At 41.1% G+C, this 14,407-nt stretch overlaps 1 protein-coding gene across 2 annotated transcripts in view; it reads left to right on the top strand.

Annotated features, from left to right (window-relative positions):
* The window catches only part of RP1 (RP1 axonemal microtubule associated), a 627,806-nt gene that overhangs the window by 232,071 nt on the left and 381,328 nt on the right, over positions 1-14,407 (top strand). For both annotated transcript variants that reach the window (XM_033933654.1, XM_033933653.1), the window contains exon 17: positions 14,263-14,394. In XM_033933654.1, coding sequence (XP_033789545.1) covers positions 14,263-14,394 — 132 coding nt within the window. The remainder of the gene's footprint in view (positions 1-14,262; positions 14,395-14,407) is intronic.

Raw genomic sequence — 14,407 nt, 5'->3', positions numbered from 1 at the left:
TAGAGGAATGGTCTAATGCCTGGCAACTAAAATTCAATGCAAAGAAATGCAGAGTAATGCATTTGGGGATTAATAATAGGAAGGAACCGTATATGCTGGGAGGAGAGAAGCTGATATGCACGGACGGAGAGAGGGACCTTGGGGTGATAGTGTCCGAAGATCTAAAGGCGAAAAAACAGTGTGATAAGGCAGTGGCTGCTGCCAGAAGGATTCTGGGCTGTATAAAGAGAGGCGTAGTCAGTAGAAGGAAGAAGGTGTTGATGCCCCTGTACAGGTCATTGGTGAGGCCCCACTTGGAGTATTGTGTTCAGTTTTGGAGACCGTATCTGGCGAAAGACATAAGAAGACTTGAGGCGGTCCAGAGGAGGGCGACGAAAATGATAGGAGGCTTGCGCCAGAAGACGTATGAGGAGAGACTGGAAGACCTGAATATGTATACCCTAGAGGAAAGGAGAGACAGGGGAGATATGATTCAGACGTTCAAATACTTAAAGGGTATTAACGTAGAACAAAATCTTTTCCAGAGAAAGGAAAATGGTAAAACCAGAGGACATAATTTGAGGTTGAGGGGTGGTAGATTCAGGGGCAATGTTAGGAAATTCTACTTTACGGAGAGGGTGGTGGATGCCTGGAATGCGCTCCCGAGAGAGGTGGTGGAGAGTAAAACTGTGACTGAGTTCAAAGAAGCGTGGGATGAACACAGAAGATTTAGAATCAGAAAATAATATTAAATATTGAACTAGGCCAGTTACTGGGCAGACTTGCACGGTCTGTGTCTGTATATGGCCGTTTGGTGGAGGATGGGCTGGGGAGGGCTTCAATGGCTGGGAGGGTGTAGATGGGCTGGAGTAAGTCTTAACAGAGATTTTGGCAGTTGGAACTCAAGCACAGTACCGGGTAAAGCTTTGGATTCTCGCCCAGAAATAGCTAAGAAGAAAAAAAAAAAAAAAAAAAAATTTAAATTGAATCAGGTTGGGCAGACTGGATGGACCATTCGGGTCTTTATCTGCCGTCATCTACTATGTTACTATGTTACTATGTTACTATGTTATGTTACTATGTTACTATGTTACTATGTTACTATGTATGTTACTATGTTACTATGTTACTATGTATATATGGAGAAAGGAGAGGTCTTAGGCAAAGCTCTGAGGTATCCCAATTGAGAGTGGGATAGTAGTGGAAGAGGATCCCTCCCATTTCATACACTGAAAGTGTGATGGGAGAGAGAGGATGAAAATCAGGAAAGAACAGAACCTTGAAATCCCAGAGAGGATAGTGTACCAAGGAGTATGCGGTAATCAACAGTATCTCCCAGAAGCTCAGAACGGGTTACAAGTAGACATTCACAATTGTTTAAAAACAGACTAGTCATGACAACAAATAGGTTATAGTAGACAATAACAGAGCTTATTCTAGAGACCAGACTGGTCATAGAGAAGGGTACTAGGAGAAGTATATTGAGGAGGCAGTTTTTAATGGCCCGATTGGCGGATTAGGAAAGTCTTTAGGTCATTAGTGAGTCTAGCAACCTGATCTGTGTGGGCTGGGTAGTTGGTTCCATAGCTGAGATAGGAAATGGATGTAGGATCTTTTGTACGCCATACTCATTTGGAGGGATCTCCCTACAGGAATGCTGAGTCTTTGTTCTGCTTTGGAGTGGAGGGGGCAGTTAGGGGTGTATAGGCATAGTTTGGATGCTATATAGGCTGGGGTTTTTTGAGTATGTATTTCAGATGTAACCATGAAGAGTCACCTACCTGGGGAATACATCAGATGCCAGAAAGTTCATGCAACGGATGCGGAATGGGGGCCTAGCTTGAAGATGTAGCAGGCAACCCATGTATATGCAATGGTGAGCCCCCTAATTAGTGAGCAGAAGGGCATAATGGACTGAAAGTAGCTTGGGTTGTTTTTTTGATGTTGACAAAGTTTAACCTACAAGTATATATCCTGGTGTGATTTTATATGCTAATGTGTATATTCTATGTCAATACATTGTAGGGGGCATAAGCAATCACGCCTGCCTAAATTGATAATGAATACTTATTTTGAAGGGTTGACTGAATACTGAAAATGAATTTCTGAGTCTGGAAAGGTTGTCCGTGGTAGAATAAATGACAGCTAATAATGAGCATATAATTAGGCATTTGGGACTGTTTGGGCTTCATGCTGTGAAATACATTATCTGCCTTATTATACTATCTATAAATATCTTTTTGCCTTTTTGGATATGCAAAATCACTACAATGATTTTCTCCGGAAACAAAGGTAAATGATCGTGGTGACTGTGAGATGCTTTGTATCACAGAGGAAAATTGAAGCAAGAAAGCAACCAAATGTTGCCCACACTTCGGTTCCAAGATGGCCTCACATGCTCTCCAAAACTTAATTGCCTTAGATCAATAAGATAAAAGTGGGGCTTCTATTTCGAGATGTTTATACATTGCAAATAGGGCTAATTTGGGGATCTTTGAATGTTAAAAAATTGGTATTTATTGGGAGGGGTTTTCACCATAGGTTCTATTACACGATAACTTTTCTTGAGGAAAACATGTATGATTGTGTCATGTGGGAGTTGCCAGCATAGAATAGGCCCAAAAACTAAGGGCTCCTTTTACTAAGGTGCGCTGTCGTTTTTTTTAGCGCACGCAGGAAATGACCGCGTGTTACACTGCGCGCTACGCTTCCAGAACTAATGCCAGCTCAATGCTGGCGTTAAGGTCTAGCGCGTGCGGCAATGTAGCGCGCGCTATTCTGCGCATTAAAGCCCTAGCACACCTTAGTAAAAGGAGCCCTAAGTGGAGGACACAAGATAAGTCAGTGAAGGGCTGAGACAGTATTAGCAGATGTGGTGGGGGTTTTTTCCCAGTGTTTATCCAATAAATACTCAGGGGCTGATTGTAGAAGCAGCGTCTGTCATGGCAGATGCTTGCAAAACAGGCACCTGCCGCGTGTCAATCACTGACAGACATCACTTCTAGAATTGCAGCTTGGCAGGACCCTAGGCACCAGAAAGGTAGGCCAGAGTTTCAAAGGACTATATTTTCAGCACCTAGGTTCATGTCAGAACCACAGCCAGTGGCGCTTAGTGAAGTCAAAGTCCTGTACCGCCTCTAACCACAACTAGCGGCTATTTTAAAAAAAATAACATTTCAATTAGTTTTAAACAATGCAGTCAATTACCATGAATCAATCTCCTAGGGTCCAATATTCAGCTAGCGGCGATCAGCATTTTGCTGACCTCAGGGCAGGATTAATTTGTCGAGGGCCCCTAGGCACACAAGTACACTGGGCCCCCTGCCCCGCCAAACCCCACCATGCACCCAGGCGGAAACAGGAAGCTGCGTCAGAGGGAAGCTTTAGGCAAGCAGCACCGCTGGCAAAATTACAGTTCCCGTTGCCTTTCTTACCAGTGTTCCTTGCTTGTCTTACTTTCCGTCGATGGGGGGGGACGTGTTGCTGATCGGGGAGGGCCCCGCATTGCCAATCAAGAGGGGCCCGCGTTGTCGATCGGGGGGGTTGCGTTGCCAATCGATGCTGGAGAGGCCCATCGCCGTTTGGAAAAAACAATGTTGATGCCCTCCTTCATTGGGCCCCCCCTAGGCACGTGCTTACTGGGCCTATTGGTTAATCCTGCCCTGGCTGACCTCCACCGGTGTTATATCCAAAAATTCAGTGCCAGGTCATGTCTGGGTTCTGGAATTGAATTTTCAAGTATAGGGAGCTAGTGAAAACATAGCTGGTTAAGTGTGTTATTTGGCACTTACTTGGCTATAAAGAACCACATAAATATAGAACTGACTTTTATGTGGTCCTATTTATCTGTTTATCTTAGCTGCTTAACCCCACTCCACTACCCTTTTACTAAGCCACGGTAGAGATTTCTACTGCAGCTCAGAGTGCTAAATGCTCTGATGCTGCTCCAATGCTCATTGAATTCTATGAATGTCAGAACAGCATTGGAGAATATAGCACCCCGGACAGTGATAGAAACCTCTACTACAGCTTAGTAAAAGGGGGGGGGGGGGGTACATAAGAACATAAGACTTGCCATACTGAGAGAGATCAAAGGTCCATCAAGCCCAATATCCTTTTTCCAACAATGATCAACCCAGGTCCCAAGAACCTAGCTAAATCCCATGTAGTAAAACAGATTTTATGCACTTATCCTAGGAATAAGCAGTGGATTTCCCCTAGCCATCTCAATAATGGCCTATGGACTTCTCTTATAGGAAATTATCCAAACCGTTTTTAAACCCCGCTAAGCTAACTGATTTCATCACATTTTTCGGCAACAAATTCCAGAGTTCAATTACACGAAGAAATATTTTCTCTGGTTTGTTTTAAATCTACTTAGTAGCTTCATCACATGTCCCCCAGTCCTAGTATTTTTGGAAAGAGTGAACAAGCGATTCACATCTACCCTTTCTACTCCACTCATTATTTTATAAACCTCTATCAAATCACACCTGAGCCGTCTCTTCTCCGAGTTGAAGAGCCCCAGCCACTTTAGCCTCTTCTCATAGGGAAGTCGACCCAACCCTTCTATCATTTTTGTTGCCCTTCTCTGTACCTTTTCTAATTCCGTTATATCTTTTTTGCGATACGGCGACCAGAACTGCACACAGTATTCGAGGTGAGGCCATACCTTAGAGTGATACAAGTGTATTATAACATTTTCATCTTTGTTTTCCATTCCTTTCCAAATAATTCCTAACGTTCTATTTGCTTTCTTAGCAGCTGCCACACATTGAGCTGAGTTTCAATGTATCATCAACAATGACACCTAGATCCTTTTCCTGGGCAGTGACCCCTAACACAAAACCCAGCATCACATATCTATAGTTTGGGCTCCTCTTTCCCACCTGCATCACTTTGCACTTGCTCACATTAAATCAGGGGTGTCAAAGTCCCTCCTCGAGGGCCGCAATCCAGTCAGGTTTTCAGGATTTCCCCAATGAATATGCATGAAATCTATTTGCATGCACTACTTTCATTGTATGCTAATAGATCTCATGCAAATTCATTGGGGAAATCCTGAAAACCCGACTGGATTGCAGCCCTTGAGGAGGGACTTTGACACCCCTGCATTAAATGTTATCTGCCATTACAAGGTCCTCTTGCAATTTTTCACAATCCTCATGTGATTTAACAACTCTAGATTATTGATAAATATGTTGAAAAGCAGTTGTCCCATCACAGACCCCTGGAGAATTCCACTATTTACCCTTCTCCATTGAGATTATTGACCATTGAAACGCACTCCCTGTTTTCTGTCTTTCAACCAGGTCTCAATCCATAAAAGGACATTAACTCCTATCCCATGATTTTCTAATTTCCTCAGAAGTCATTCATGAGGTACTTTATCAAATGCCTTTTGAAAATCCAAATACATAATATTAACTGGTTCACCTTTATCCACATGTTCATTCACCCTTTCAAAGAAATGCAGTAGATTGGTGAGGCAAGATTTCCCTTGACTAAAACCATGTTGGCTTTCTCTCATTAATCCAAGCTTAACGTATATGTTCTGTCATTTTGTTTTTTATAATAGTCTCTACCTTTTTGCCGGGCACCAATGTCAGATTCACCAGTCTATAATTTTACCTCTGGAACCTTTTTTAAAAATCAGCATTACATTGCCCACCCTCCAGTCTTTCAATACTATGCTGTTTTTTAAAGAAAAATTACAAACAATAGCTCTGCAAGTTCATTTTTCAATTCTATCAGCACTCTGGGATGTATACCATCCAGTCCAGGTGATTTGCTACTATTCAGTTTGTCAAATTGACCAATTACATCGTCCAGTGTTACAGAGATTTATATAAGATTCTCTGATTCATCAGAATTGATTACAATTTCTGGCACCAGTATCTCCCTCAGATCTTCCTCAGTGAAGACCAAGGAAAATAATTTATTTAATCTCTCCGCTATGTCCTTGTCTTCCCCTTTTATCCCTCGGTCATCTAGCAGTCCAACCGATTGTCACTTAACCAGCTAAGTACTGGCTCTGCTCCTAGAATGCCCTCAAAATAATTGGTTTTGGCTTGGTTGCTAACCAGGAATTTTCAGCATCACTATCTGGTTAAGTACCTCTAAAAATGCCTGATTAGCCTCGGACAGGTAATTTAAATGGTCAGGAGCCTCTCCTGACCATTTATATCATTTTTGTTAGTTCAAAAATGTTTTATTAAGTTTCCAAAAACATAATACAAAAGACAACATAAATACATTAGAAAGTATATGGTCCATGTACATGAAAACAACATTGAAGTCAAGTATCGAGTAGGCATACTATCAAAGTAAAGCAGGAGGTGACAAGAAATATCTCATCTAAGGAAGTGCAGTTGAGAGGTATCAGATTCTAGCGGCGGAAGAGCTATATGAATTCAATAAGAATATACAATATCAATTCACTCATTCAAACAGTAATGGTATATGGGAGACCAGACATTCTTATACTTTACTAGGGCATTATTTTTTTCTGCTATAACTCGTTCATATTTACTATGAAGACACAGTGTATTCCACCAAGTATAGTATTCAACATTTTCCAAATGTTTCCAACTAAAAAGAACATTTTGGATTGCTAACGACAGCATGATTGTCAGGAGAGAGCCTTTATGCTTGTCTAGTGGAGCGGTCAAACTATGAGACATTAAAATAAGGGTTCTGAGAGAGAGAGGTTCTGAAATGTCTAAGATAGAGCAGATTGTGCCCCACACTTTGTTCCAGTAGATCCCAAGGTGTTTACAGTTGAATAACATATGTTCTAAAGACCCATCATCATTGTCACAAGACCAGCATTTAGAGGGAGTAGATGGATCTATTCGGTGTGATAATTGAGGGGTCCAGACAGCACGGTGTAACAAGAAGAATAATGACTGTAGAACAGAAGCTGATCTTATGGATTTGTGGAATGTTTGCCAAATCTTAGGCCAGTCGATGGCATCCGAAGGTAAGTTTAATACATGTTGCCATTTAATTTCAAAAGACAAGGGGTCTTTGTCAGAGGCTGTTTGAATCAACTTATACCATACAGAGGCTTTGTAGTTGAACACAGAGGATTTATCCAAAAGCGTACTTAGGCTCGGTATATCAACTAGGACCTGAAGATCTGGAAGGGCGGCCCGTAGGCAGTGAGTGAGTTGGAGCCATGCATAGTATTGATTGTTGGGGATGTCTCTGGCAGCTACGAGTTCGTGAAAGGACATCCATCCTTTCGCATCAGTTAAGTCCTTGATCGTCTCAATACCCCTCTGCTGCCATATAGGCCAACAAAAAGGTTTAGCTTGGATCAAAAATCTTTGGTTGTTCCAAATCGGTATTAGAGAAGAAGTTTCCCAGCTATGAGGCAGTATGCTATCTAGGGTATGTATAGCGGATTTGTAGGACATAAGTATGTAATCCGCTTTATCTAGGCGAGATAGGTTGTGTCCAGGAAGGTATTTCATGCGTGACACCCCGTACAGGCACGTTTCCAAATCAATCCAGCCAGGTCTATCTGGAGATCTGTTAGCAGCATGACCTTGAGACCAATGTCTAATGAGAAATGCACTGTGGTATTTATAAAAATCTGGAAAATTCACCCCCCCCTCCATCTTCGCTAATTTGAGTTTACCTAGAGCAATTCGAGGCTGTCTCTTATTCCAGAGGTATAGCGTGAGAATAGAGTCTAGATTCTTGTAGAAGGAGCGAGGTAAATAGAATGGTAACATGTTCAGAACATAGTTGATTTTGGGAACAATCATCATGCGTATCGATTCCAGCCTGCCCCACCAAGAGAGGTTGAGAGGAGACCATTTAGATGTTGTATGTCGGGCTATGCGTAATAAGTAATCAGAATTGAGTTGTATAGTTTCTTCCAAGGTGGGTCCAAAGTAGACTCCCAAGTATTTCATTGTAGTAGCGGACCATTGGACTCCATATGATTCCACATCTGTCTTGACCTCTGGACAGTTGAGAGGCATAACCAGCGTTTTATTCATGTTTAATTTGTATCCAGACAACGCGGAGTATTGCGTGATTGTTGTGAGTAGGTGCGGAAAGGATGGAGGAGAAATATATAGAAGTATATCATCGGCATATGCCGAGATTTTGATTTCGGCTTCATTGGTTTTGAACCCTTCAATGAGACTATTGGTACGGATGGAGGTGAGCAGAGGTTCCAGCGCCAGATCGAACAGTAGTGGGGACAAGGGGCAGCCTTGTCGGGTACCACGTGTCGGGTGAAATGTGGAAGACAACGTTCCATTTATAAAAGTTCTGGTAGATGGAGATGAGTAAAGGATCTTAATCTTTTTGATGAAATTCGCTGAGAATCCATACCAGGCTAGGACTCTGAATAGGAAAGCCCACTCCACACGATCAAAGGCCTTCTCTGCGTCCAGCCCCACCGCAATAAGATCTTGATGATGATTACGAGATTGTGCAATGATGTGTGAAAAGGTTCTAGAATTGTCAGAGGAAAACCTCCCAGTGATAAAACCACTCTGCTCCGACTTGACCAAGGAGGTTATTACATTCTGTAACCTGTTAGAAAGGAGTTTGGCATATATCTTCGCATCAACATTTATGAGAGATAAGGGTCTGTAATTCGTTATTGAGCGAGGATTTTTATCAGGTTTCGGGAGGACAATGATGTGAGCTTCAGTGAATGACCCATGCACTTGCCCAGACTCAATGACTGAGTTAAGAAATTGTAGATAATGGGGGTGAAGTACATCCTTAAATTCCTTGTAGAACTCGACTGTTAGACCATCAGGTCCGGGTGCCTTGTGGGAAGCCATGTCTTCAATCACGTGATCAAGTTCTGATACAGTCAAGGGTTCATCCAGTGGTATGTTGTCCTCTTGGGATAGGGTAGGGTGAGGTAAAGTATCCAAAAATTTTGAAGCGTTCTCATTATTATCCAATTCTGAAGTGTATAACTTCTCGTAAAATGACTTGAAGGCTTGAGAGATGTCCTGGTTGGTGGTTAAAGTGACCCCATTTTCCAGCTCAATAGCAACTATATTCTTTTTATCTGCTCTCTTCTTTAAATAAGAAGCTAACAAGTGTCCACACTTGTTATTGTCGGCGAAGTATGAGGCTGATTGTTGAAACACCGACTTAGCAGCTGATTTACTGAGCATTGAGTTGTATACATAACGAGCCTTAGCTAGTCGGGTGAGAGTGGGGACATCCAACGGATCCTGTTGATGAACTTTTTCCAGATCCGTAATGTCACGTTCCATCTGAAGGGTAGCTTCCGTCTGTGATTTACGTAAACGCGCTGTGTAAGAAATGATGACCCCTCTGATGTATGCTTTGAAAGCATCCCAACAGGTAATCCAGGAGGTATGTTCCGGGGTATTGAAGGAGAAGTATTCCTCAATAGCCTTGCGCACATCAATTTTAAATTGAGGGTCTTGGAGCAAGGAGGCATTAAAGCGCCATTGTCGGTGTGGTAATTGGGGCGTACTACACTGGAGTTGGAGTAAAATGGCTGCATGATCTGATACAGATATGGGTAAAATGTCAACTGCTTTAACAGAGTCGCACAAGGCTCTATCAAGTAGGAAATAATCTATACGAGAGTATGACATATGGGGATTGGAATAGAATGTATAGCCTCTATCAGCGCCATGATTAGTTCTCCAAATGTCCACTAAGTGTAGATCCGTAATCATGTGATGAAGAGCAAACCACGCTTTAGATTTTTTGTATTTGAATTGGGAGTTTCTGTCAATTTCAGGGTTCAAAACCAGGTTAAAGTCGCCTCCCAATAACAGGTGGGAATCAGAGTCCTGTAAAATCGATGAAGAGATTCCATTAAAGAACTCGGGTGAATCTATGTTTGGTCCATATACATTAAACAGAGTTATTTTCCGACCTCCGTGTTCAATCAGAACTCTGACCCATCTGCCCTGGAGATCATGCGAGGAGGCGATAATTTTGATATTTTGATTGTTACGGATTAGAATCAACACCCCACCCTTTTTCTCTATGGCAGGGGAGTAAAATGCAGGCAAAGACCACCCGAATCTGACTTTATCAGAGGCCACACTGTCCAGATGGGTCTCTTGTAGCATAATAATATCAGGTGTTTGTTGTTCAAGGTATAGCAGTATTTTCTTTAGTTTAATCGAGTTATTAAGCCCCTTAGTATTTAAGGATATACATTTAAGGGTCATGTAAGTGTGTATATGGATTTACAGAAAATTGGAGACATACAAGCTTCATGGAGGCAGTAATATAAAATAATTGTAAATATCTGTTGCACAACCTATGGAAAAAAGACAAGTTAATATACTGCAGTGCCTGAGACAGTAAAGGACCAAAATATCTAAGAAATGACCTAAAGTCAAACATTGCGAAACACATGTGCACTGTGAGAGTGAAACAGCAGCTATGAAAGCGAAGCACCCATATGAATGAGACAGTACAATATATGCAGTGGAATAAACAAGAACAACATGATGTAATAAACAATGAGCAATGAGAGATAAATCAGAACAAGAGACAGAACAATTAATGAACTATTGCAATCAGCAAGATACCATAATACAGACAAGATGGCTCAGAAAACAGCCCCAGTGTAGTGGTTAAACCTGGTGAATGGGGGTAGGAGACTGCAATTCAATAAAAGCTGCTAAATCCTCTGGGTTAGTGTAATCTTTGGTTTGATTGAAGAGAGTGACTCTCATCCTAGCAGGGTATAACATGCCAAATTTAGCGTTGAGCTGCTTTAATTGAGGCCGATATGAGAGCAGTTTCTTTCTCCTTGCAGCCGTGGTTTTGCTCAGGTCAGGCAGGAAAAGAATGGTGGCTCCGTCGTGTTTAATAGGTGCTCTGATTTTAGCACGCTGCATAATGTCTAAGACATGCTGGTAACGGAGGAGTTTAATAACCACCGGTCGAGGGAAGCGGTCATTAGGATTTTTAGCAGAAGGTACTCTGTGTGCCCTTTCAATTTCAAACTCACGTGTGAAGGTAAGGTCCAGCAGTTTTGGAATTAAATCCTCCAGAAATGTAACCAAATTGTTGTCATGTGATCCTTCCTTAAGCCCAAGTAGACGAATATTGCAGCGACGTGACCTGTTATTATTATCTTCCAGTTCTGACTCTAGGAAGGCAATTTTCCTTGTATGAGCTTTCAGCTCAGCCATGTGCTGTGATGTGGACTCCATTTTGTCTTCCAGAGTCTGAACTCGGGTCTGGAGCAGTGAAAAGTCAGTAGTCAGGGTAGTTAGCTTTTCATTTATTTCCTCCGTTGCAGCTTTAGTGTCAGAGACTAAATTTTTTAACTCCCGAAGTTCAGCTAGTATCTCTGAAGCACTTCCGGAATCGGGACCCGGCAACGGTACTTTAGAGGGCGACGGGGGGTCCGGTTTGTGACGCTTATTTACCTTTTTGTCTGCCATTTCGCCGAGCAAAAAGTAGCGATTCTGAATGGGGACACCTGGAACTTGCCTGTTCTTAATTTTTAAAGCGGTTCTGAGCGCCGACGCAGCGCTGCAAATTGTGATTTTCCGTTCGGGTGCAGGAGCACCACATTCAAGCTGCCATCACACGTGGGCTCAACAGCGCCCCCCCTATATCATTTTTAATATCGGGCCCATAGAATCGAGGGTGAAATACTCACATGGATTAAAAACTGGTTGGAGCATAGGAAACAAAGAGTGGGGGTAAATGGACAATACTTGGACTGGAAGAGCATCACCAGTGGGGTGCCGCAGTGCTCGGTGCTTGGACCCGTGCTCTTTAACATCTTTATAAACGATCTGGACATTGGTATGACAAGTGAGGTGATTAAATTTGCAGATGATATGAAGTTATTCAGAGTAGTGAGGACACAGGGGGATTGCGAAGATCTGCAATGTGACATAATCAGGCTTGAGGATTGGGCATCGACATGGCAAATGAGGTATACTATTGGGCCAGAGTATACCTTCTTTGTAAATAGTGTGCAGTTTTTGTGAACTGTGCACACTAGTAATGCATTTTTTCTGAAAGAGTGCACACTTATTTGTAAGAGTGCATACCTTTATCTGTTTGTCATTCCCTCTATAGCAGTGGTCTCAAACTCAAACCCTTTGCAGGGCCACATTTTGGGATTTGTAGGTACTTGGAGGGCCTCAGAAAAAAATAGTTAATGTCTTATTAAAGAAATGACAATTTTGCATGAGGTAAAACTCATAGTTTATAAATCTTACTTTTGGCTAAGTCTTAATAATAATATTGTAATTTATAGGTAAAGATACATATGATCAAGAAACTGTTTTATTGTTCTTTTGTGATTTTGATAAACATACCGAGGGCCTCAAAATAGTACCTGGCGGGTCACATGTGGCCCCCGGGCCGCGAGTTTGAGACCACTGCTCTATAGTCCCCTACCCTATCCACATGTTCGCGGGGAAACCTTAAGGGTCAGCACCAAACTGTGGTATCTTCTGTGGCCTGATGAGGCGCATGAGATTGGAGGTAGAAGGCAACTTTAAAAAAAAAAAATATTGGGGATGAAGCAAGAGAGGAGGAGGAATACCGATTACAGTATTCACGGTTTTTCAACATTCACGGTCACTGAAGTATTAATGATACAAAACAAATGAAAAAAATTGTGTTTCATCCTGCCATTTTCATATGAATATGGTCTGAAACAACATAAAAAATATTGTTGACATTTCTAATGTTAGTTATTTATTTTAAAAATGTATCACCTGCTTGAAACCTGTGAGTTTTATAAAAAAGTAAATATCAAACATCACATTCTAAATGAGAACAAAATACAACTATTCCACATATCTATTTTCTTCACTTATTTCTTCATATTCATAGTATTCCAGCACTATATACAAAAACTAACTAACTCATAAATGCCTACACGAACAAATATGTTTTAAGTGCCTTGTGAAACTGGCCATATTTCTTATCCTGTATAACCGCATAATACCTGGCAACTTGTTCCACATTTTTGCTGCAGCAAATGTACTTTAGAAATAAACTATAATTTATGATTTCCTCTGATAAAAAAAAAGAAAAGAAAAGAAAAAACCTGTAAAATACCAGGAGAAATAAAATTTAATTCTTTGGAGTAATGTGAAAGTGGGGCCTTCTCTGGCAACAACTGCTATGCCTTGGTTTATCCTTTAATAGAACTGCACATATTGTTTTAAAAAATTTAACTGCAACAGGGAAGAACACAGAAACCTGCAAAATCTAAAATCATTATATACTATTTTATAACACTACTGTACAAACCGACTATGGAGTCTCTTGCCCAATTCCTAAAGAATGACTGGAGATTTTAGTATTGATAAGAAAATGGTCAAGCCTATCTCACATTGTAATCTCACATGCTCTGAACATAAATTTATCATATACTTTAATTTGTTATAGTTTATTTTGTCCTGTGTTTGATATTGTAGTTGCAAATCATTTTATTATGTACGCCGCTCGAAGTATGGAAATGGTAGGTGGTAAATAAATAGAATTACATACATAAATAAAATAAGGTTCTAGGGTGGCCTGAATTTCTTATTTCAAGTTATTGTCGAATGCTTTTGTCAAAAACAAGAGCCCTTACCTCTTCCTCCTTCTGAATACACAGTTATTATTTAGCAAAACTATGATAGAATATACTATTTGGCAAATGGGGACTCAAGAATTGAGCCCTATATGAATGAGATTTTGTAATAACATCTTACAGAAAGTGCAACAAAATAGACATCAATAACATTCCTTAAAAGCACTTATGTACTATATATGAAACACAAAATAAACATCCCCCTTCCTTCCCTCCCTCCCTCTCTGGATTTGTATGTAAAATGTAAAATCTTTATTTTGGCAGGTTCAAGAATACTTTTAAAGCTGTCTAACAAAATAATCAAATGGACCCCAGATTCCTATGAATTTTGGGGATTCATTCACTTTCTCTGCTAGCATTTTCTCATATCGATAATACATGCAAAGAGTCTCCCACCAAAACGGCATATTTAGCAAAACTGTGGCAAATGGGGACTCAAGAATTGAGCCCTATATGAATGAGATTTTAGGCATTTACGGTACTTAATCTCTGCCTTAGATGCAACCAGTGAGTATGTGTCAAATTCCTTCTAAAAATGCAAGTGGGGAAAGGGTATTCATGTACTTACACTCTGAGAACAGTATTTCAGGCTTTGTGTGGAAAAAGGCTTGGATTATGCATGACTAAATATATGGTAATCTTATAAAGCAGAAAATCAAGGGGATTTAGCGCTGGTGTCACATTTATTTTAGTTGGCAGGAAAAAGCCCATGGGAACATCTGCAACAGCTAGCCAACCTAAGGAGGTGATCGAAAGCTATGCGCAAGAAAGAGCGAGAGCCCAGGTGTCCCGGAGCCCATCAGCTTCTCCACCCTTAAGTAAGAGTAAGTTATAACA

This window comes from Geotrypetes seraphini, chromosome 2, assembly GCF_902459505.1.
Source record: "Geotrypetes seraphini chromosome 2, aGeoSer1.1, whole genome shotgun sequence".
Lineage (NCBI taxonomy): Eukaryota > Metazoa > Chordata > Amphibia > Gymnophiona > Dermophiidae > Geotrypetes > Geotrypetes seraphini.
The sequence above is the reverse complement of the archived record's forward strand: the minus strand, read 5'-3'. Positions and strand labels throughout refer to the sequence as shown.